Raw genomic sequence first — 21689 nt, 5'->3', positions numbered from 1 at the left:
TCTGTATAGGCATCACATTACAAATATCATTCTTTAATAGAACAAATATTTTCTGGACAGATGATTTAATACATGATGTGTCATCAGGGAAAAGAACAACAGTTACAAAAAATATCAAATAGTTAGAAGGGTAATACTAAAGTACATCACCATTTTAAAACACCACAGTTGTTAGGATACTAACACATTTCTGATTTTCAGACAAAAAAAAACACATATAAGGACACACACACACACACACAAACACTTTCAAGACCGTAAAGCAGCTCTTGCTTTGTCTAAAATGTCCTTCCTTATCCTCGGATAGTTTGGGTGTGCATCCAAGACCTGAAAGAATAAGTTTCTCTGTTATTTAGCCTTTAATGTAAATGAATTCTATTTTATTCAAGCTAAAAATATGTAAATTAAAGTATGTACTTACTTTGTGACAAACATCTATGGCATCAACATGTCTCTTTGCCTTCAAATAGTTAAAAGCAAGTTTGTACCCTGTAACAAAAAAATAATATAAATATCAACAATCTTAAGGGCCAGAAAATTTAGCAGAAAGAATTAAATGAGCAAAATACCGATGGTTGGATTGGTCTGATTGCCATATTTCCACGCCAATTCATAGTTCATGGCTGCATCTCTAAAAGATTGCTCCTTCTCCATGATGTACCCCATGTATTCATAAGCTTTGCAGCATGACTATGGAAAAAACAAATAATAACCAGAACATTATAACAATATTTAATTACTAATATGATTATTTATAAATGTTAATATTACAGTTATAATAGAAAGAAAAGAAAAAAGGATTGATAGATAAATAATATAATTTATCACCATAACCAAAAATAACCGTTATCCTGTCTATAACCCTTATCATGTGTAAGGTCATAAGGCCCCGGGAACTTGAGGCACAAGGGAATAGAGTGCCAATCCCAAGCACATACTTACATACCCAATCACACATTACATTATACTGTAGTTAATTTGAAAATGCCCATTAGCATAAACAGAGGTCTTTATTAGAGATTTAAACCCCAACAATGGAAATGCAAAGCAACAATGTTAATCATTTAACAAGAGACTACAAAATCAGGAACCTCAGGGTTTTAAAATACACTGTTTTGTTCATCGTGATATTATAATTTTTATTATAAAAAAGACCAGGGTCATAGATAGAAGACAACAGTTAAAGTTAACATAAACAAAAACTATACTGCATAAGAGTGCTAGTCCTATCCAACCCTGAGCAAATAAGACGGAACAATATAATAATACCCAAAACTACTTAGAAAAGAATAAGCACTTCTGCCCTGTTGGTGTATAAGTAGGAGGTACAGGGTATGTTCAGTCAACTTTTCCAGTTTCCATGTGCCAGTTTTTGAGTTCTTAAAAACTTAAAAAAAATGCAAATTGTGCTAAATGGATTCTGACAAAGAAAAAGTGTTCCCTTTCAGGTATAAGCTATGATCAAGCTCAAGGTATCCTCACCATTAAAGAAAAAAAAAAAAAAAAAGACAAAGCAAACCTTATTGTGGCGCAGGCAGCGTTTTAACAGCTCTCCTGCCATGTCATATTTGCCAGACTGGATATAGATATCTGCCAGAAGCAACCAACTCTTTTCAAATTCATCGGCATCAATAATGTTCCAGTTCATCTTGGCAATGCGTTTCAGTTGGTTCCTGGCTCGAGGAGTCTGTTTGAGGATCATGTAGGCTGTGGCCATCGCCAGCAGTGCAGGGACATGGTCTTTCTGTTGTACATGAGAGTGAGGAAGGGGTCAGTATTACAATAATGTAATCATCATGGCATCCATCACAATACTGATCAGAATAAAGGAGCAAAGATTAATGAATAAATTAATTGCAATAATTGCATTTACAGATTTAGGCAGACCCCATTATCTAGAGTGATATAGATCTCATTATACACTGGAGAATATGAGGGTTGAACATAAATCGCTTAAGTCCTTGCTTAAGGGTCCAACGTTGGCAGTTTTGTGGTGCTGGGGTTTGAACCTGTTACCTTTCGATTAGTAGTCTAAGTCTTAAACACTGAGTTACTGTTTGCTAATTACCTAAAAAAAGCAAATTATTTTAATGTGTTGTAAAAATATTTTTTTTTTCTAAAACCACCAGCAGGGGCCTTAGCAATGAAAGTGTAGACTGCAACTTTGTATCCCCAAGGCCAAAATGTTATCACTATTATGTTTATCAAGGTGTGTCCTTGTGGACACGAGTATGTGTGTGTGTATTCTTTTGGGTTCTTGTGTACTGTTAATCCTATCCAAAAGGTTTTTGTATACCTCATTGTTTGCAATCTCAATGAACACTCCAAGAGCTTTTTCCACGTTGGCCTTCTGCTTGGTAGCCAGGTAACAGTAATGCTCGAGAATACGTAGCTGCATGTGGCCTTGAGGGGTCTGGGGCTTCAGCTCCTTTAACAGTTTCTCTGCTGTTCGCACTGCCAGCTGCTCTGACTCCTGCTTCTCTGTGGAGTTCCTGATATGGCAAATTATTAATCAGAACATAAAGTTAACTCCATTTGCTACAAACCCTTTAACCAAACAACTTAAGTAGAGCATGACGCACTGGCTATGTTTGCATGTATGAGGGTTGATACCACTACTTTTATCTTTTAAACTAGCCATTATTTCTTCCAACACATTAACAATGCCTTTGTTTTATTAGCATTATTATATTTAAATATGTACTTATTTACCTTATATTATGCTTTGACCAATATATAAGGGAAATTGTACCGTGCCGCATAAGACTAACTTTGCCTATTAAAATGTATTGTATAAAACCTGTATTGTGTTGATTTACTTTGTGTTCATCCCTCTGAAATAATCTAAAGTTCCTTCTTATTGTAGTGCATCACTGTTTACTCACCCCATGTCTCCATCCAGGTTCTCAAACACCTCGCCTCCCATCGTCTCATTATCCGGGTTTAAGCAAATCTCAATCATGTTGTACACTGCATTCTGACCCCAGTCATTGTCCTTACGAGCCTTATTGAAGTGACGCAAACCTTCATTGGGTTCACCAGTGTACCTGGGACAGAGAGTGTTAAGTTAATTATAATAGTTTCTCTGATATGTCAAAAGGTTGCATTTAAAGAACCATGTTTGTCAAATATATGTGTCACAATTTCTGAATTTAGCATAGATATGGGGATTAATAGCACTGAGGCTGATCTTATAAGATTATATAACTTTACAAATTTTAAGGGAGGTTTCTCGTGGTTTCAAAAGAAGGCTAATGGTTCCAGGCTTTGTATTATAAACCATCTGTTTGTAGTGTTCTGTGTAAAACATTGACAATTCCACACAAAGAACTTAGGGAAGCAGATAATTGACGAAGCTAAACGGTACGTCTGGTTGGAGGAACAAAGAGGTCAGTGCATTTGCTTCATTTTACAACAAGTAGTAGGATTAAGGCTTTTCTGCAAGATATATTAGTAATGATTTGTGGTCCTAGGCTAGTTTTAGTCACATTATAAAAAATGAGATAAAGAAAAATCCATAAATGCCAACGAATGAACTGAATGTAAAGCAATAAATTCATATTTGTCTGGCTTGATGAATTTTACCCTTTATTCCTTACCATAAGTAAAGGCCTCTGCAATAGTTGTACCCTGGCTCAAACTTGGCCCTCGGTGAATGCTTTTCAGCCGTATCAAGAAACCTGGGAATCTCTTCCAGTTTGCCAGCTCTGCGCAGCAGGTCAATCAGCCGGGACAGTGTTGGATAGTTGTCTAAGGAAGATTAGACATGGGAAGGATATCAAAACAAAATGACAGCATGCCAGCACATAGCTATGTTCTCAGGTTTCTCTCATCACTGGCTCATTCAGATGGGATGCTAGATGGACCTGATATAGATTGGCCGATTGATATGGGAGATAAAAAATAAATAAATAAATAAATAAATAAATAAAAGGCCACACCTGGTTTCCTCTCTAGTAACTGCTGGAAGTGGAAAACTGCCTGCTCATAGTCCTGTTTCCTGAACATAAGATCAGCCATCATCTTCCAACACAAATCAAAGAACACAGGTGAATTTCAGCTTGTACTTTCAACAAAGAAATCAAGCAAACAGAGGGGTATTATTGAGAGACTAACCAGCGTTGCTGCCTCATTTACTGGGTCATTCTTCAGGATGACGCTGCACTGCTGCTGGCAAGCCTCTACATCATCCAGAGTTAGATACAGCTGAGCTAGCTCCAACATTACCTGTTTTACCATAAAAAGAGGAAGCCTTTTTAAAGAAAGTAATAAGTAAAAAGAGATAGTACTTAATATTATAATAAAAAATGAAACAGAACCCAACAACCTTTTCTTCTAAAATCATAATAATCAACAGACCAATTAAAATGCTTTATATTAAACATGCTTCTTGTAGCCACCCACAGGACACCCCATCACTCCCACAGAGGGAACTGAAAGGATCCTGAGACACAGCTGCAGAGAGAGGAGCACACTGCACACACTGATTTAACCGTGCTGACCTTGCTGTCACTCTCACAGTACACAAGCGCTTCTTTGTAGAACTTCACGGCTCTCTCATAGCCACGCTGGTGGCTGCAGTGCTTGGCAATTTCAGCACAGATCTCCGAAGCGAGCTGCTTCTGCATGGGCACTGCATCAGGCTGCTCCAACTGAACACGCTTCAGCACCTTCGCCTGCACATCTCTCGCCTGATCAAAAACATCAGCCAATAATAAATGCAACGCTTCCTGAAAATAAGCTGGATTACACAGACAAATAAGCAATCAATAAAACAACGACAACAGACTTACACGATGTAAAGAAAGCAAAGCCTCGTCATTTTTATTGACTTTGCTCTGAATCTTGGCCAGAAGTACAAGGTAACGACAGTCCTCTGTTAGCAAAGGCAGTTCATTTACTAAAAAAAAAACAAAAAAAAACTATTTAAGCAAATTGATTGCTTAAATACCTGCAGTAAAGGTGTGGCTGCATGCAAAGCATTTCTTTCACACCATGTGCATGATAGTCTCACCGGGGTCATGCGAAATAGCCTCGTGCAGAACTTTCTCACAGCGTTCATATTGTCTCAGCTTCATGAGCAGCTCAGCCAGATCAAAGCGTAAGAAGCTCTGTTGACCATTCTTAAGAGCAGCCTCGTAATAGTTTATTGCCTGGAAAAAAGGAAAGGAAAAAAACACTTCTTGAGTGTGTCTGCTTTACCTTGATTACACAAAAGGGTACGATGCATGGTCACAGATTAAAATTTATATGTACACTTTTATAATCGCATCTTATAACATTTCTGATAAGCGTTTTATTCCTATAGCATTTTATCACAACCAAAGACACTTTAGATTTAGGTGAGCAGAAGAAGAGAATAAAGTTTACACATTAATTCGTAATTAAACTTTAAAATAGAGGAATTAGTAAAAGACTAATACTGTACAACACTTTGACTTAACAAAGAGCAAGTCCATAAAAATGAAGATATCAGGATAATAACAAGTAATAATCCAGTGTAGTGCCATAACTAGTTCAGGGAAGAAGTTGTAACCTTGAAGTTTGGCTTTGAAAAGAAAAAGTTACTGTAGGATCTGACATGGAAGAGTGCACTGTATAATCTACCACTCACCAAGGATAGATGAGCAGGAGTTGTGAAAACATAAATAGCAGGAGACATAATAGGGCATGTAAGAGTATACGCAGATGAATAGGAGCAAAGCTTAAAAATGTTTTGTCAGTATAAATTATTATTTGAAATTGAATGCAAGTGACAAAAAACCCGTATGAATGTATTGTGCATAAAATGTATGGTAATGTAAAAGCAATATGCTGCTTTGTCCTTAACATAGTGCTCATTGTATTGTTTTGTTTTATTCTTTTGGTCTCTAACAGAACCGGTTTTATGTTATCTGTGTGATAAATTAAAATGTTTACACAGTGTAAATATGCTTAGCATTCAAGGGCTTGAATAGACCAAATATTGTGATATGTTACTTTATAGACAAAGTGAGCCAAGTTGCTTGCACATGAAGGACATTCAATATCGTGTTGGGTACAAAACCTATTAGGAGTCTGGTAACCAATTCAAGCTAAGCACATGTATTGCTGAATTATGAAAGTATTTTTAAGTACAAGCAAAGGTGTGGAACTTTTAAAATATCTCTTTATATACTTACCTTAACATAGTTATGGGTTTTGACAAGTGCTTTCCCGATCTTGCTAGCCACAGCACCATCTCTAGGATTTCTCTTCAAAGCCTCTTCATAAACCTCAATGGCCATCTCAGGCTGAGAAAACACATTTTCATATTCATACACAGCAGTAAATGTAAGAACTTACAAACCTGATATTCCTGACCAAGCCACTTTACCAAACTGATATCTGTTGAAGTGTATTTGTACAACATTCCTTGAGTAAATATTGCTTAACCATATTTTTTGACAACACAAGCCATATTTATTCCAAAAATTTGTTTTATATTCATGTAAAAGAACAAGCAAGTAAAGGTTATATAACACATTAAAAGTATATATATATATATATATATATATATATATATGCATATATATGAGGTGCATGTACTGTAAGTACATTATCCAGGCTCGATGTCTGTCTCTGTGTGTGTGGAGTTTGCATGTTCTCCCCGTGCTTGGTGGGTTTGCGATGGATTGGCACCCTGAGCCTACAGTAAGTCTCCTGGTATTGGCTCCAGGCCCCCCGCGACCCTGAATACAGGATAAAGCTATATAGATTATGAGTGACATTGAGTGAGTTATGATGGTACAATTTTGCTCACAAACTGTGTTTGTTTTGTAAAGTTTGTTAAAGTGACAAACTTTAAAGTCAAACTAATATTTTTTGTAATTTACTCACTCAATGTCACTCATAATCTATATAGCTTTATCCTGTATTCAGGGACACGAGGGGCCTGGAGCCTATCCCAGGAGACTTAGAAAACAAAGCAGGGTTCCAATTCATCACAGAGCGCGCACACACATGCACACACACACACACAGTGCATTTAGTACAACTTTTAACTAATTTCCTTCTCACTTGCCATTTGGGTAACCAGAACTAGCCATATACTGTAGCTTCATAATTTGACCCGTTTACCCTAATTCTGATTTAGTACAGGCTTAAAATAAAAATATATGCCTTTAATTGATACCAACCTCTTGGATGTTCATATAGGCATCGCCTAATAGCAAGTATGTATGTGAGCTGGGCATCTTTTCCACCAAATCCCTGTTAAAAAGATACATACAGTATATACTTAGTTTTCTATTAGAATTTTATACATGCAGGTGTGGATGTGAGTGTGTTAAGAGAGCCAAAGAGAAAGAAAGAGCGCAAATTGTGCATTTTCTTATACTGTGCGTGTATCTGAGGTAGGCATTCACTAACGAATTCCAATCCAATATGGGTTGCCAATCCAATATAGGACATTAATAATATACTGTAGTACACTGTAGATGTATTTTATTGAGCCGTGTCTGTTCAAACTACACCTACTGAGGTGTAGTTTGGAGTTCCCCTCACCTATAGCAGCTTATATACAGTCGTTTCTCCTTCCTGTGGTTCAGGTAGACATCAGCCATTTTCTCGGTGGCCTGCACGAAGTAAGGCTGCTCCTGTGTGATGTTTCTAAGCATGCTCAATGCGAGCTCCGTGTCCCCTCGCAGCAATGCGAGATCAGCATTAGCGATGGTGACACGCAGCTCTTCGGGAGTACCAGTAAACTCATTTATAGCATCCTGCATCACTTTAGCTGCCTCGTGCTGTGGTTAACACAACAAAAATGTCAGGCTTTTGAGTCTTAATGCAAATATTAAATGGACTAGATTAATTACTTATTCAGCAGAAAAAAATTTCTTAAAGATACATGGAAAGCCAAGTCAATTTAACCTTGCATTACCTGTTCTCCATTGAGCCAAAGGGCTTCTGCCAACTCCAGATACACAGAAACACAGTCTGCAGTGCTGAGCTCCACTCTCCTGGCTTTGGACTTGGCAGAAGAGCCGACTCTTTTCACTCCTGGCAGACTCATGGCCAACTGAAGTGTCTGAATGGCCTCCTGCAGCTCCCCCATCTTTCTCTGTGTTTGAGCTTTAATTAGATGATACAGAGGGTGCTCCCTTACCTATACCCCACACACACATACACAAAGTGAGAGAGAAAAAGAATGAAAAGAACAGAAGTGAATGAAAGAAATCCTTATCCATACATACACAGGTATTTTTTTTTCTGTGCATTTTGGGATTCCGTGCTCAGGCAAACCCAGTTTCAAGTCACTGAAAATTGTCTGACATTGTTTGTCAGGCTTCTGATTGCCAACACGGCTTTACAGTTAGGGTTATATTGCCGCCTGGTGGTTTGGCATGCTTTATCAGTGCCTTTTTGCCTTTTCATGGTCACAAAGATTTATTTATGTACAGTATTTATGTTGGAAAATAAACAAGGCATAAACCTTTTTTTTTTTTTAATACCCATGTAAATGTGGACTAGGCAGAAGAGGGAAAAAGCACACAATACACTGAACTACAGTAAATTGTTGTATAAATAGGTTGCCTTAAATATCATTTACATACAAAAATAAGATGTATAAGAAAGTACAAATCGTAACAGCAAACTCCAAAACCAAAACACAGAGTCAGTTATTGATTATTTTCAGCCTTGATGAAAATGTCCAAAACATTTTCATACATTTTCCCTAGAGGTGAAACGTCACTGCACAAGATGGCTTTTAAATATATGGAACCATAATAACAAATATTTGTTGAAGCCTTCTTTAAAGAAAATAACAGCACTGAACCTTTTGCCTAAAAAAAATAAATTGAGCATTTTTAAAATTGTGCCACCATCACTCACTCACCGTCATTCATCGTCTATATCGCTTTATCTTGTATACAGGATTGCAGGGGGCCTGGAGCCTATACCAGGAGACTTAGGGTACGGGGCAGGGTACACCCTGGACAGGGTGCCAATCCATGGCAGTGCACATGCACACACATATATGCACTTACATGCTCATTCACACACTATGGACAATTTGGGAACACCAATTAGCCTAATCTGCATGTCTTTGGACTGTAAAAGGAAACCGGGGAACCCAAAGGAAACCCACCAAGCACAGGGAGAACATGCAAACTCCATGCACGCAGGCAAGAATAGAACCTGGCCGAGAAACGAACCCGGACCCTGGAGGAGCAAGGCGACAGTGCTGACCACTAAGCTTATAAAAATAATTTTAGCTTAGTCCTACTATTTCATACATTCTAGAAATACTTGTGGGGAATGCACTGCGAAAAGACATGCATTTCCCTCAAATTTAAGCAGAGCTATTTGTTATTTTATTTTATATACTTTTTCATTTTTATTTTCTTGAAGGATGTTAACGTATTGAAATTATATTGTGGAATCGTTGACAAAAATAATTTGTTTAACACTGACTGTAAAAAAAAAAAAAAAGGAATTCTTTTATCACCTCAAAGTTGTGGCTGAGGCAGAGCTCTAGAGACTGAGAAGAGAGTCTGAAGTTGCCCTGGAGGAGATGGATTTGTGCCATGAGGAGGTGGGCTTCTGCAAAGGAAGGTTTCTGTTCCAAACAATGTTGCAAACTGCTCTGAGCTGCCTCTATGTTCCCTGAACAGGACAAAGATCAAAGTGAACAAAAATGCTTACAAGAGCTATATGTCCTCATGAGAAACCAGATGTTCGTTAAAAAAAAAAAAAGAAATTGTTGAATTTGAATTTTCACCTAACAGAAACCTGATTTTTGCCATCAGAAACACAGCTTGGAGTAGTCCAGGGACGATCTTGACCACTGTGTCCAACACAGCCGCACAATTTTGCAGCTGAGGAGCAGGAGCCTGGCCCTGGGCTGGAGGCTGAAGGGTTTGAGATGAAGACAAATCATCAGTTTATCCAGTAACACAGGTTAAAAAAGAAAAAAAGAAAATGCATGCATTTTATAGAGAAAATATAGAGTGCTACTAAACATTATAACTAACACTTTCTAGATAAGAGGATCTCAAAACTGTAACAATACAAACAGATTTCCTCAGTAAATATTTAATTAAAGAAATAGACGTATCATTTAAATATTTTTCCTATGTGCTAGTCGACATTAATTATTGGCAATAATAGCTTTGATAGATCTAAATTATTTTGCTTGATGGTCTCATTAGTGGCTTACACACACAAACATACACACAATGCTGCTTAAGGCTGAGTGCGAAAGTTTGTTTATCCTTTGAAAGATATTCAAAGGGGATGCAAACCTTTGAACTTGCTAATCAAAGCAAAGTGGTTGAATTAGGATTTCTATTTAGGTCATGTACAGTAGTATCTTTTTTATTATGAAAAACATGTATTAATGTTGGGGGAAAACAAGGGAGATGCAAACTTTTGCACTCAATTATATATTTTGAAACAGTGTTTGTTATCAATGTATCTGTCCTACACTGTATGAGACACACCTTGGCAGGACAGAGAGCCAGATATTCCTTTGCAATCTCCAACAGGAAGTCAGGGTTGAGCTTCTCATAGTATTCTACACTGAGTGGCAAGCCCTGAAGAGTAGAGAAGTGTGTGTCCACAGTGACATTTAACAGGTTGATCACCTCATCCTGAGATTTTCGTTTCCGAATGGCCAAGACTGCTTGCAAATACAGCAGCTCCTAATACACACAGAAATACAGAAGAAAAAAACAACTAATGATGATATTGGTCAAAGACAAAAGGTCGACAGTGTTATCTAGTATATAATGGTTATAGGATATAGTGCATTGTCTGCTATTATGCTTTCCACTGGTATCACTTAAGTGGGTATCTTGCTTATCTAGTTAGTAGGTGAAGACTTAGTAGTTGGAGAGTACACTGCATGCTTTTATTCTGCAGCTCTAGTGAACACACACTGTGTCTGACTGATGTCATGAAGAAGAGTCTCACATGCCTTAATGGGAGATGTTACATACTACAGATGACGCCATCTAAACAAAACACAATGATTTAACAAAAGAAAAAATAATAAGAGAACTCCCTGAAGCATTGAGCAAATAAAAAAAATGCCTATGATTCACCATTACCCTTTTGCAGTGTGCATAACAAAGTCATTATACTGGAATGACTAAGATCTAATTAAATTCAAAAGTGATTTTACAAATACTTTCAGCTTTTAATAGAGTAACACATAGCTTTTGAGTTGTTTACTAGTTTAGCAAAAGGAATATGATAGTCTGTCTGTATACTGTACCAATATACAGCTGTGGAGGAAAACTAAGAGACCACTGCAAAATAATACTTTTCTTGTGTGCGTGTGGTATTTTTGGTTTGTTTTTTTACAGGTGCATGTATTGGTGAGATGAACAGTTTTGTTTAGTTTTTTCGTTAGACCACTCTTTTTGCAAAAAAAGCGAAGAGCTCAGCTTTGCCTGATGGTTTGTGATCATCTATCTTCCTCCTGATGACATTCCAAAAGGTTTCTGAAGTAAATTGCAGTGGTATATTTTTCCAGAGCTGTATATTAAAATATATATATATATTTGATGATATATGCATCAACATTTTAATACAAAAAGCCAAGAAAATCTGAAGAGAGTTAAGCGTGCTGAGGTGAAATTTGTGTTTTTAGTGACTCACAGCAGATTTGCCGATGGATTGCTGGATTTCAGTAAGAAATTCGAGCTGCTGCTCAGCGTCCTGCAGGTGACCCTCACTCAACTGGCAATGAATAATACCTGCAAAACACAAAGGTCTTTATAGACATCTCAGACGTAACCAAACTCCAGTGTTGTGTACCTTGTAATTTCTCCTCACCATTTCTGGAAATTAGTACCTACTAACAAGAGACACAATTGCTATAGGAGATTATTACACTGATATACAGTACAGTGAGGTCAATAAGTTCTCTTACTTAGAAATCATGGAGGGGTCTACAATTTTCAGCATAGGTGCATTTCCACTATGAGAGACAGAATCTACAAAGAAAAATCTGGAAATCACATTGTATGATTTTTTAACAATTTATTTGTGAATTACTGTGTTAAATAAGTATTTGATCACTTGCTTCTCAGCCAGATTTCTGACCCTCAAAGACCTATTATTTTGCTTTTAAATAGTCCAGCTACACTTTGCTCATGATTTTAAATTAGTAGCACCTGTTTAAGGCTGTTAGCTGTTATAAAGACACCTGTGCACCACACAATCAGCCAAAGTCTAAGTAGATACAAGGGGTATCATTGATGCTAAGAATGGTGAAGAATCAGCCCAGAACTACACGGGAGGAGCTGGTCAATGCCGTGAAGAGCGCTGGGACCCTTGTTTCCAAGGCTACTATCAGTAATACACTAGGACGTCATGGGTTAAAATCTTACATCGCACGGAAGTTTCCCCTGCTTAAGTCAGTCCATGTCCAGGCTCGTCTAAAGTTTGCCAAGGACCATCTGGATGATCCAAAGGAGTCATGGGAGAAAGTTCTGTGGCCAGATGAGACGAAAGTAGAACTTTTTGGTCTTAACTCCATTCGCCGTGTTTGAAGGAAAAAGAATGATGAGTATCATCCCAATAATACCATACCTACAGTTAAGCATGGAACTGGAAGCATCATGCTCTGGGGGTGTTTTTCTGCATAGGGGACAGGACGACTGCACTGTATTAAGGAGAGGATGAACGGGGCCATGTATTGTGACATATTGGACAAAAACCTCCTTCCCTCAGTCAGAGCATTAAAGATGGCTGGGTCTTCCAACATGACAATGACCCAAAGCACACAGCCAGGAAAACCAAGGAGTGGCTCCTTAAGAAGCATATGGACTATTTAAATTGTTTAAAAAAATCATACAATGTGATTTCTGTATTTTTCTTTGTAGATTCTGTCTCTCACAGTGGAAATGCACCTATGCTGAAAATTGTAGACCCCTCCATGATTTCTAAGTAAGATGCAAAATCACAGAGTGATCAAATACTTATTGACCTCACTGTATATACTGTGTGTGTGTGTATATATATATATATATATATATATATATATATATATATATAAATATACACATATACACACACACACACATATATATACACACATATATACATACATATACACATATATATTAATAATATATTATTAGTATAATAATAAGACAATATTAATGAAGTGAATGCAACATATTGTTATAAACAGAAATGATCCAGTCATAAGTTTCTGTGATGCCTGCTGACTTTCTCATGACTTGTCTCAAGAGCTGGGCGGTAAAAGGAATTTAGATTTAAAATTAATATTTCTTACCAATGAGAGCAGAGACACTGCTTTCATCCAATGTCATGGCAGTTTTGTACCACTTTATGGCCTCCTTGGCTCTGCCCTGAAGGACCAGCAGGTAGCCTAGTTCAGTGGCGAGCTCTGCATCACCCGATGCCAAAGAGAATGCCCGCTCCACCAATGTACGAGTGTGCTGCAGGATGCTTTCTGCTCTTCCACACTATAAACAAGGTTACATTATCAGTGAGGAGAACATGACACACTACAGTAATTATTTATTCCAACACATTCTTAGGTTATCGCAGTCTTAGATGTGCTAGGAAAACAATAACTAAATTGTGATCATATATTTGTTTGATTATGTCTCAAACAGCACTCTTACAGTAGTAGTTTTTGTTCCTTTTTTACTTAAACATGACTATTGAGTGAAATTACTGTATGAAGAGATCTTACCCCTCGAGTGAAAGCTAAAGACATCTTGTAAAGAAGTTCTGGGTTGTTAGGCTCTTGTGAATCCAGGTTGCTGATAAGGTTCAACAACTGATTTACTGTCTGCAAACACAGAATACAGATTTGAATATTATTTTTTACCTAAATGAAGTAAACTGACATAAAATAAGTGTAAGACTACTGTAGGTGTCAGACCTCTCCGATGTCACCTTCTCGGCAAAGTGAGTGCAGTGCTAGCGTTCTCAATCCCTCCAGGTTGTTTCTGTCTTTCTGAAGTAGTCTAAAGATAAAAGTTTGTTTTATCTTTAGACTACTGTATTAAGTTCATTTTGTGTACAAAATGAACATAAAACATTTAATAGACATGTATAAAGCAGAGTACTCTTTAAATACATGTCCCTATAAATAAAAAGGCTAAACCTTTAGAATTAAATCCATATCATAAATTACTCATTGATACAGTTATCTGTAATATACTTCACATACAGTATAAGTAAACAAACTTTCTTATATATGCTTTATATACAAAACAATCCAAGGTCATTTCCATCTTCATTTTACTTTTAACCAGAATGGTAAAAATGAAATGCATGTGTCCTGTGATAAGATTACAAATCAACATTATGTAACAGTATATGTTAATATAGAAGGGTAAGGCAATAATTATTGTATATTGCACATTCAACCTATATAATTCTTTAACATGATCTATTTCTTAATTTATTTTATTTGTTGATATTAATAAAATAACATGTGATACCCAAGACGCTAATTGTTATGTTGCAATTTCATATATTTTTTTTAAAAAGGTACACAAACTTTTGGACTGACTTCAGTACATTGGTCATCCTTTCTTCAGGTTTCCTATATTTCAATCATTCATTTTATGCTACTAACTTTTTAAAGAAAAAAAAAAAGAACTGCAGAGGTGCAACATGGCACACAATACAATAAAAGAACTGGCTAAATCTGGAGATCATCCTCATAGCAAAAGCATTTTTAATGTGGGAAGGAATGATTGTATGATTCTTTGCTTTCAGGAGGAGACGTTGGCACTACCAAAACCTAAACCACAGAGCGAATGGTCTTTCTTCCCTCACATCCCTCCGCAGCAGTGCACTTTTAAAAATGTGTGGCTTTTGGGATCGGCCTCAAAGGCCCCTTTGATTCTACCTCCCACTGGCCCTTATCCAACAAGGAGGGCAGAAGAGAACAATGGCCCAGTCTTTCAGCCTGAATCTGTGGCATCACATTTGATTTTCATTTACACTCAAACACAGACTGACTCCCACGGCCCTGCCCTGGCCTAATGACTTTTCAGTGTTTTTGCGTTTGTCTGTTTAGAAATCAGGGACACACAATCAAACTAACATATGAATATAAAATCTAATAGCAACAAGATGTTCTAAAGTCAGAATTAAAACAAAACAGTGATACCTCTGAGCAGCATCCACAGTCTGTTCCCAGTCCTGCAGGTTAAGCAGAAGCTTCATCTTCTTCATTAGTGCAGGTGTGAATGATGGGAAACTGACAATGACCTGGTTAACCGTCTCTAAGGCACCAGAGTAATTCTGACGGACCTCGTTATACTGCACCTAAAAAAAATAAAACAAAGAGGTATAACAGTCTCTGGCACTGAGATAATGTGAAGCTGCCAAAAGGCAAGATCATATTCCAAAAATAATATTCCCATATTACTTTTAAATTTATATAAGAAAATCCCCAAATTTAACAGGTAAACCCTAATAGCAAGACATCCTTAGCACCACTTACTGACCTGTGTTTCAACACGCATAGAAATAGAATACAGGAGGAAACACTACCTTTCCCATCAGAGCAAAAATATTGATTTTCTCTTTCAGAGCTTCGTCAAAGTATTTCCCAGATTTCTTGGTGTAGCCATCTTTACCAGAAGTCAGGTCTATCCAGCCTTTCAGTATTAGCCCCTAAAACACATGCATTAGTCATTAGACAATCTGAGATTTACTGATTTACTGGGAAAGCAATTTGAGAATTATTCGTGTCATTAGATTGAGCTGCGAACATGTAAAATGTTTTCAATATACTGCATCACGTTTCATGTAAAAAAAGAAATTATATATCAAATTAGGGGTAAAAAGTAATCTTATTGAACCATTATTGTGTGATCATTCATTAAGTAGCCATTGTTTCTCAGTGAGAAAATTAAAAAATATTTTGGCATGTCAAAGATTAAAACCATTTAAATGTTTCTAAAGTCAATCAAAAACAAAACCTAACACACAATATATCTGTATGGCAATTAAATTATTGTGATGGAATATTAGAAGTGAAATGTAATTTCTGTTGCATGATTTATTGTTTATTTGGGAGAATTGATTACACTGATATAATTTCATTACTGTCTTATACAGTAAGTCCTATTAGTCTTAATAGAAATCTTTATAATAGACCTTACCTCTATGGAGCCATTGGAGATTTTGATCATCCTGTCCACATACTCTCTGGCCTTGTCATTACGGCCAAGGAGCCAGAGAAACATCCCTGCATGGTACAGAGCTTTTGGGCTGGCACTCTTACGATTCTCCTTAACCTTCACATCAAGCTCTTGAATGGTGTCTTTGTCTGAAGCAATACATTAATTCCAAATAAAGTTATATCACAGTGGAGTAGATTAATACATTATTCAAGAGAAGACAAAAAGTTATAACCAAATTTCAAGCAATACATATAGTACTAGTCCCAAGTTTGGACACACCTTCTCATTCAATGTTTTTTTTTTTTTTAATTTAAATTTTTTTCTCCTTACATTGTTTATTAATACTGAAGACATTGAAATTATGACAGAACAAATATGGAATTATGTAGTCAATGAAATATGTGGTAAATAACACAGAATATGTTTTATATTTTTAAATCTTAGCCACTTTTTGCTCACTCTTGGCATTTTCTCAGTTGGCTTCATGAGGTAGTCACCTGGAATGGTTTTTCAACAATCTAAAAGGCGTCCAGAGGTGTTGAGTATTTGTTGGCTGCTTTTCCTACACTCTCTGGACCAACTCTTCCCAAACTAACTCAACTTGATTTAGATGATTGTGTGATTGTGGAGACCAGGTCAACTAATGCAGCACTCCATAACTCTCCTAATTGGACAAATAAGTCTTACATAACCTAGAGGAGTGTTTGGGGTCATTCTCCTGTTGGGAAACAAATGATGTTCCACTAAGTGCAAACTAGATGGCATGGCATGTCACTGCAAAATGCTGTGGTGGCCACGCTGGTTACGTGTGCCCTTATATTTGATTACGTCACCAACGGTGTCACCAGCAAAGCACCGCCACATCATCACACCTCCTCCTACATGCTGTGGGAACCACACATTCAGGAACCATCTGTTTACACTCTCTATGTATAACTATAACATGGGAAAAATCTCAAATTTGAACTCATCAGACCAAAACTTAATGTTTTCCACTGATACATGGCATTGGCCGGATTGGCCTGACTCACAGGGTCTCCTCTGAACATTGGTTGATAAAATAGAGGTAGCTCTTGGTCTTCCTTTCCTGGGATGATTCTCATGAGAGCCTGTTTCATCACAGCGTTTGACGGGTTTGGCGACTGCTTTTGGGGATAAATTCAGTTTTGGAGATTCGTTTGGATTGACTGACCTTCATTTCCTAATCTAATGATGGACTGACTTTTCTTTTTACTTAACTGAGTGTGTCTTGCAATAATATGGGTTTGTAGTAGCACTAATAAGGCAACTGACTCTGTACCCACCCTTCATCTGCTCAAGACAACTAATGGTCTAAAGCACCATAAGACAAGAAATGTCACAAATTAACAGGTTACATCTGTGATTTCCAGGTGACTACATTGTGACTTCAATTAAAGAATGCCACAGGTTTGCCAAGCCGTCACCAAAGCTAAATGTAGATACATCAGACAATTTTAAATATAAAACATATTCTGGGTTGTTCAACAAACAACCCTTTTTTTCAACTTTGTTCAACAAACACTTTTTTTATTTAATACATAATTCAATATGTTTTCTTTCATAGTTTGGATGTCTTCAGTATTAATGTACAATGCTGAAAAGATAGTGAATGAAAACGAAGGAGAAGATGTGTTTAAACTTTTGACTGGCAGTGCATATATTTATTACTTGTTTCAAAACTATAACAAATTCATTTTTTTTGTGATAATGTGGGTAAGTTAGTTCACCGGTGTCTACCTGGGTTAGATCTTTTTTTCTGGGCGTAGACCAGAGCCATCAGTGCACATAATGAAACATCTCTCTTATCCTTCATCAGTTCCAGCTCCTGAATGGCCTCTTGCACATGATCTAACAAATGAAAAAATGCAGGGCGAAATCCACACTATTGAATTAACACCATACAGTGTTTATATAGGAACACTTGGCTTAAAAAAATAAAGTTTTTTATTCCTCATTTGCTGATATACTGGACTCTTACAGATGACATGTTGATGCAAAAATCTAAATAAATGTGTAAAGTAACAACAAAGCCACCTTGCAGCCCCAGGCTCAAATCTGAGCTCGAGTTACAGACTCTGCCTGCATCTATGGGGATTTTCTCCAGGATCTCTGTTTTCCTCTCATGACCTAAAATCCTAATGCTCATAAGATGGCTATTCTAAATAGCCTCTAGGTGTAAATGAATGTGTAAATGAGTGTACTGTGATGAACTGACCCATCTAAGATGCATTCAAACCTATTCCAGGCATAGGCTTCAGGTAAACGACCGCCCTAAATGAAGTGCTGATTGAAAATTAATAAATGAAAAAACAAAGCTGCTTATAGACATGTGCATTGCATGATGCAATTAATCAATATTGATTACATGCTTTGTGCTGTCTGTAAAAATGCTGAGGCTCAGTTGACTTTTAAATAGTGCAAAATAGTGAAGGGGAAAATAATCAAGGCAGTTACACATAGTAATTCTTTTGTGTGGCAATTCATTTATCATCAAACCGATCCCAAAATTGATTTTTTAAAAATATTTTTTGTATTTATAAATGTTTGCATTTGAGTGGTAAAATGTTGTTATTCCTGTATATTCCTGTAAGTGGCGCACTCTGGCAGGTAACCACGTGTCTGATGTACAGTAGCAATATTTTGCTTTGTACCACACACACAAAATGATGCTTAAACTGGGGACAGTGTGCTCCTCTCAGTTGCTTCTAATTCAGACTTTTATAACCGCTGACTCTGACACATCCACTAGTGATAAGGGCAAATCTCATTACTTACCTTGCATGAGAAGGCCGTATGCATGGAAGAACATGTAGATTGGGCTACTGCTGAACTTTCTCTGGGCTTCACTTGAAATGTTTAACACATGATTGGAATACTTCTCCTGGCAGTAATAAATGATCAGGGCCTAAAAAGGTTTAAGATTTGGACTAGTTTTAAAAATAGTCCCACAGGATATGCAAGTTGTACATATCTTTTATCATCAAACATAAACACAACCTGGTGCTGATGTTTGATATTACACACACACACAAAACAATAAAATGTAAAATATTAAGCCAAATATTATAAAGATTCCCTTTGTGCGTGGCTCCAAGACCTCTGGGGGTATGCTGTGGTGCCTGGCACTGCAAAATTAGTGTCAGATCCTTTGGATACTGTGGGTTATGGGGTGGGACCTTCAAGTACTTGACATAGATCACCAATACAAAGTGAACTGAATCTGTGCTCACAATTTTGCTAGTTTCGTCAAGGGGTCACCACAGTGGACTATCCTATCCACACACAACTTGGCACAGGTTTTATGGCCGTCCTGATGCCACCCTCCCATTTAATCCGGACATAAGACTGGCACTGCATCCAGAATTGAATAAAATTGCTTATCGATTATATACCGGTAAACCGGTGACAAGATCATGGGCACCCATGGCTTATCTATTCCTGTGGGGACCACAGGCTAGTCTTTATCAGAACCCTCAGATTCCAATCCGTTCAAGCATCCATGGGATACGTTGGACAAACAAGCCCAATTCATGAAGGTCTAACTCTAAAACAGCCGAATATAACTACTAATGTGTCTGTGGCAGCACAACCCCAGAAGTCTTGTGGAGTCAAGCACAAGGGGAACAGGGGAACCAATACATTATTGGGCTTAATGTTTTACAGTACGACTATATAAGCTTTTTACGTACAATACATACAAGCTTACATAACGAATAAGTAACAAAAAGTAGTCTACCGCATACATATTTGATCCTTAAAAAATAAAACATAGTGTTACTTATATGTCATTTAAAGTGGCAATAAAACATTAGCATGTGATAAGGGAGAGAAGTCGCCGTTAGGAGGCGGATCACTCTCTCTGAGACACTAACACTAAAGCACTAACTGACCTGGGTTATTTCTTCGTCCTCAACTTCAGTCATCTTTGCTCCCGTTTGAAACAGGTCCCTGCTGATGAAGATACTATGTAGCGCACTGGGAACTGCTTTCTCACTAGTTTTTCGCCATCTTGGAGCTCAAGCGAAGCGTCCTGGTAACCAAACAACCGACGCCATTTTTGTCTGGAACCGAGGAAGTGGATCAAAAAATAAAACGAATCCGAACTGTTCCTTACAGATCCACATGATGGCGCCTCATGCCTGCGTCTTGAGAAAACGGTATGGCTGTGTTCGGACTTCGTCTCCAATGTTTGTGGCACTAAAAATGTCCCACCGCTGCACACAATCTTTACTTGAAGTGTTTACTTTTTTTTTTATTTACATTTTTCCTTTCTCAATTTTAGGTATTTGTATTGCTTTCTAACCCATTTATGGTGCTGGGAGTGGTACAGTTGGACACACTGTGGACAGAGAAGCTATACTTAATCTGTTTATATAAAGGTTCAACTCAGAAACCTGGCCCGAGTAGTTTATCACTAGAATTCACAATAAAAGTCGAAATGCAGACAAATGAATTATAACTACTATTGTCATTTAACAGTCGGATAGATGGATGGATCACAGACATTTGGCTCATTACAACTCTGTTACACTGAGAACTCTTATACCTTGATGGTATCCAAGCACTACATACGTGTATAAGTGTGGAAGGAATTTATGTAAAGACATATAGGGAAAAATTTTTTCTTACATAACTATGTTCTGGTATTCTGCACGAACAAAAATCCCAGTTTGACTTGAACAGTGATAGATAGATAGATAGATAGATAGATAGATAGATAGATAGATGTACATATGTATTTATGTTTGTTTGTATAGATAGATAGATAGATAGAACTTTAAAATTCTGTTACTGGTGTCACAATCTCCCTATTCCTACTACAACATTCTTTTCCAACACTGTGTGCATCCAAAGAAAGCAGATGATTTTCCTGCATTAAAGACAAGATCCTTTTTCCTACCAATTTCGTCTAGGTCTGAAAGCTGGTGCAACGTGCAGTATTTTGAATGAATGCAAACTTGGTGTGGGGCCGTGACCATAGACAAGGACTTTCCTCTATGCTCACTATGCTAAAATAAGCCAGATCACATGACAAAGCTCTGAAAGGAAGTCAAATGCTGAACAAATGCCTGGGGCTGCCATTTGACTGTAATGATAGTCATACCTAAAGGGAGGGCTGCACAGCCTAATAAAAGACACTCATTTGTAACACTGTGCATTAAAAAATAAAACAGTCAAGGAAAGGGCTTGGGGCCAAATTCATTTATTCCACAAATATTTCATTCATTTATCTTCAGTAACTACTTTATCGGGTTCAGTAGCCTATCTTGGGAACACTTGGGGCAACATGTGAGAATTCACGCAAAATGAGATGCCAGATCAGGGAACACCGCATATATATTCACACACTCACTCACATCTCACACTCACAAAGAACTTGGAGAACTTGAAGAAACTGGAGAAGTTGAAGAAAAGTCACATAGTGACAGGAATCACACGCACCGGGAAAAAATGGAAAACCTAGGACATTTATGATGTATGGCGGCATGCAACTATATAGATTTTAAAAGGCGACAA

The 21689-nt window shown here is 37.3% G+C and overlaps 1 protein-coding gene across 1 annotated transcript; it reads right to left on the bottom strand.

Annotated features, from left to right (window-relative positions):
* Nucleotides 1–12: 12 nt before the first annotated feature.
* ttc21b (tetratricopeptide repeat domain 21B) lies at nucleotides 13–20225 on the bottom strand. Its single transcript, XM_053495753.1, has 29 exons — nucleotides 20063–20225; nucleotides 18948–19077; nucleotides 17910–18020; nucleotides 16131–16297; nucleotides 15517–15639; nucleotides 15131–15288; nucleotides 13889–13973; nucleotides 13697–13795; nucleotides 13271–13463; nucleotides 11626–11723; nucleotides 10464–10664; nucleotides 9743–9872; nucleotides 9470–9627; nucleotides 7901–8125; nucleotides 7525–7763; nucleotides 7158–7230; nucleotides 6162–6272; nucleotides 5015–5153; nucleotides 4794–4900; nucleotides 4503–4691; nucleotides 4117–4227; nucleotides 3942–4023; nucleotides 3600–3750; nucleotides 2886–3047; nucleotides 2297–2492; nucleotides 1520–1744; nucleotides 570–690; nucleotides 422–489; nucleotides 13–327 (listed from the first exon to the last, which is right to left on the bottom strand). Exons 1-29 carry the CDS (start codon nucleotides 20093–20095, stop codon nucleotides 250–252), a joined length of 3963 nt encoding a protein of 1320 aa, XP_053351728.1. The 5' UTR covers nucleotides 20096–20225; the 3' UTR covers nucleotides 13–249.
* Nucleotides 20226–21689: the final 1464 nt, after the last annotated feature.

Source organism: Clarias gariepinus, chromosome 5 (genome assembly GCF_024256425.1).
Source record: "Clarias gariepinus isolate MV-2021 ecotype Netherlands chromosome 5, CGAR_prim_01v2, whole genome shotgun sequence".
Classification (NCBI taxonomy): domain Eukaryota; kingdom Metazoa; phylum Chordata; class Actinopteri; order Siluriformes; family Clariidae; genus Clarias; species Clarias gariepinus.
Note: the sequence above shows the minus strand (reverse complement) of the source record. Positions and strands in the feature narration are given on the sequence as shown.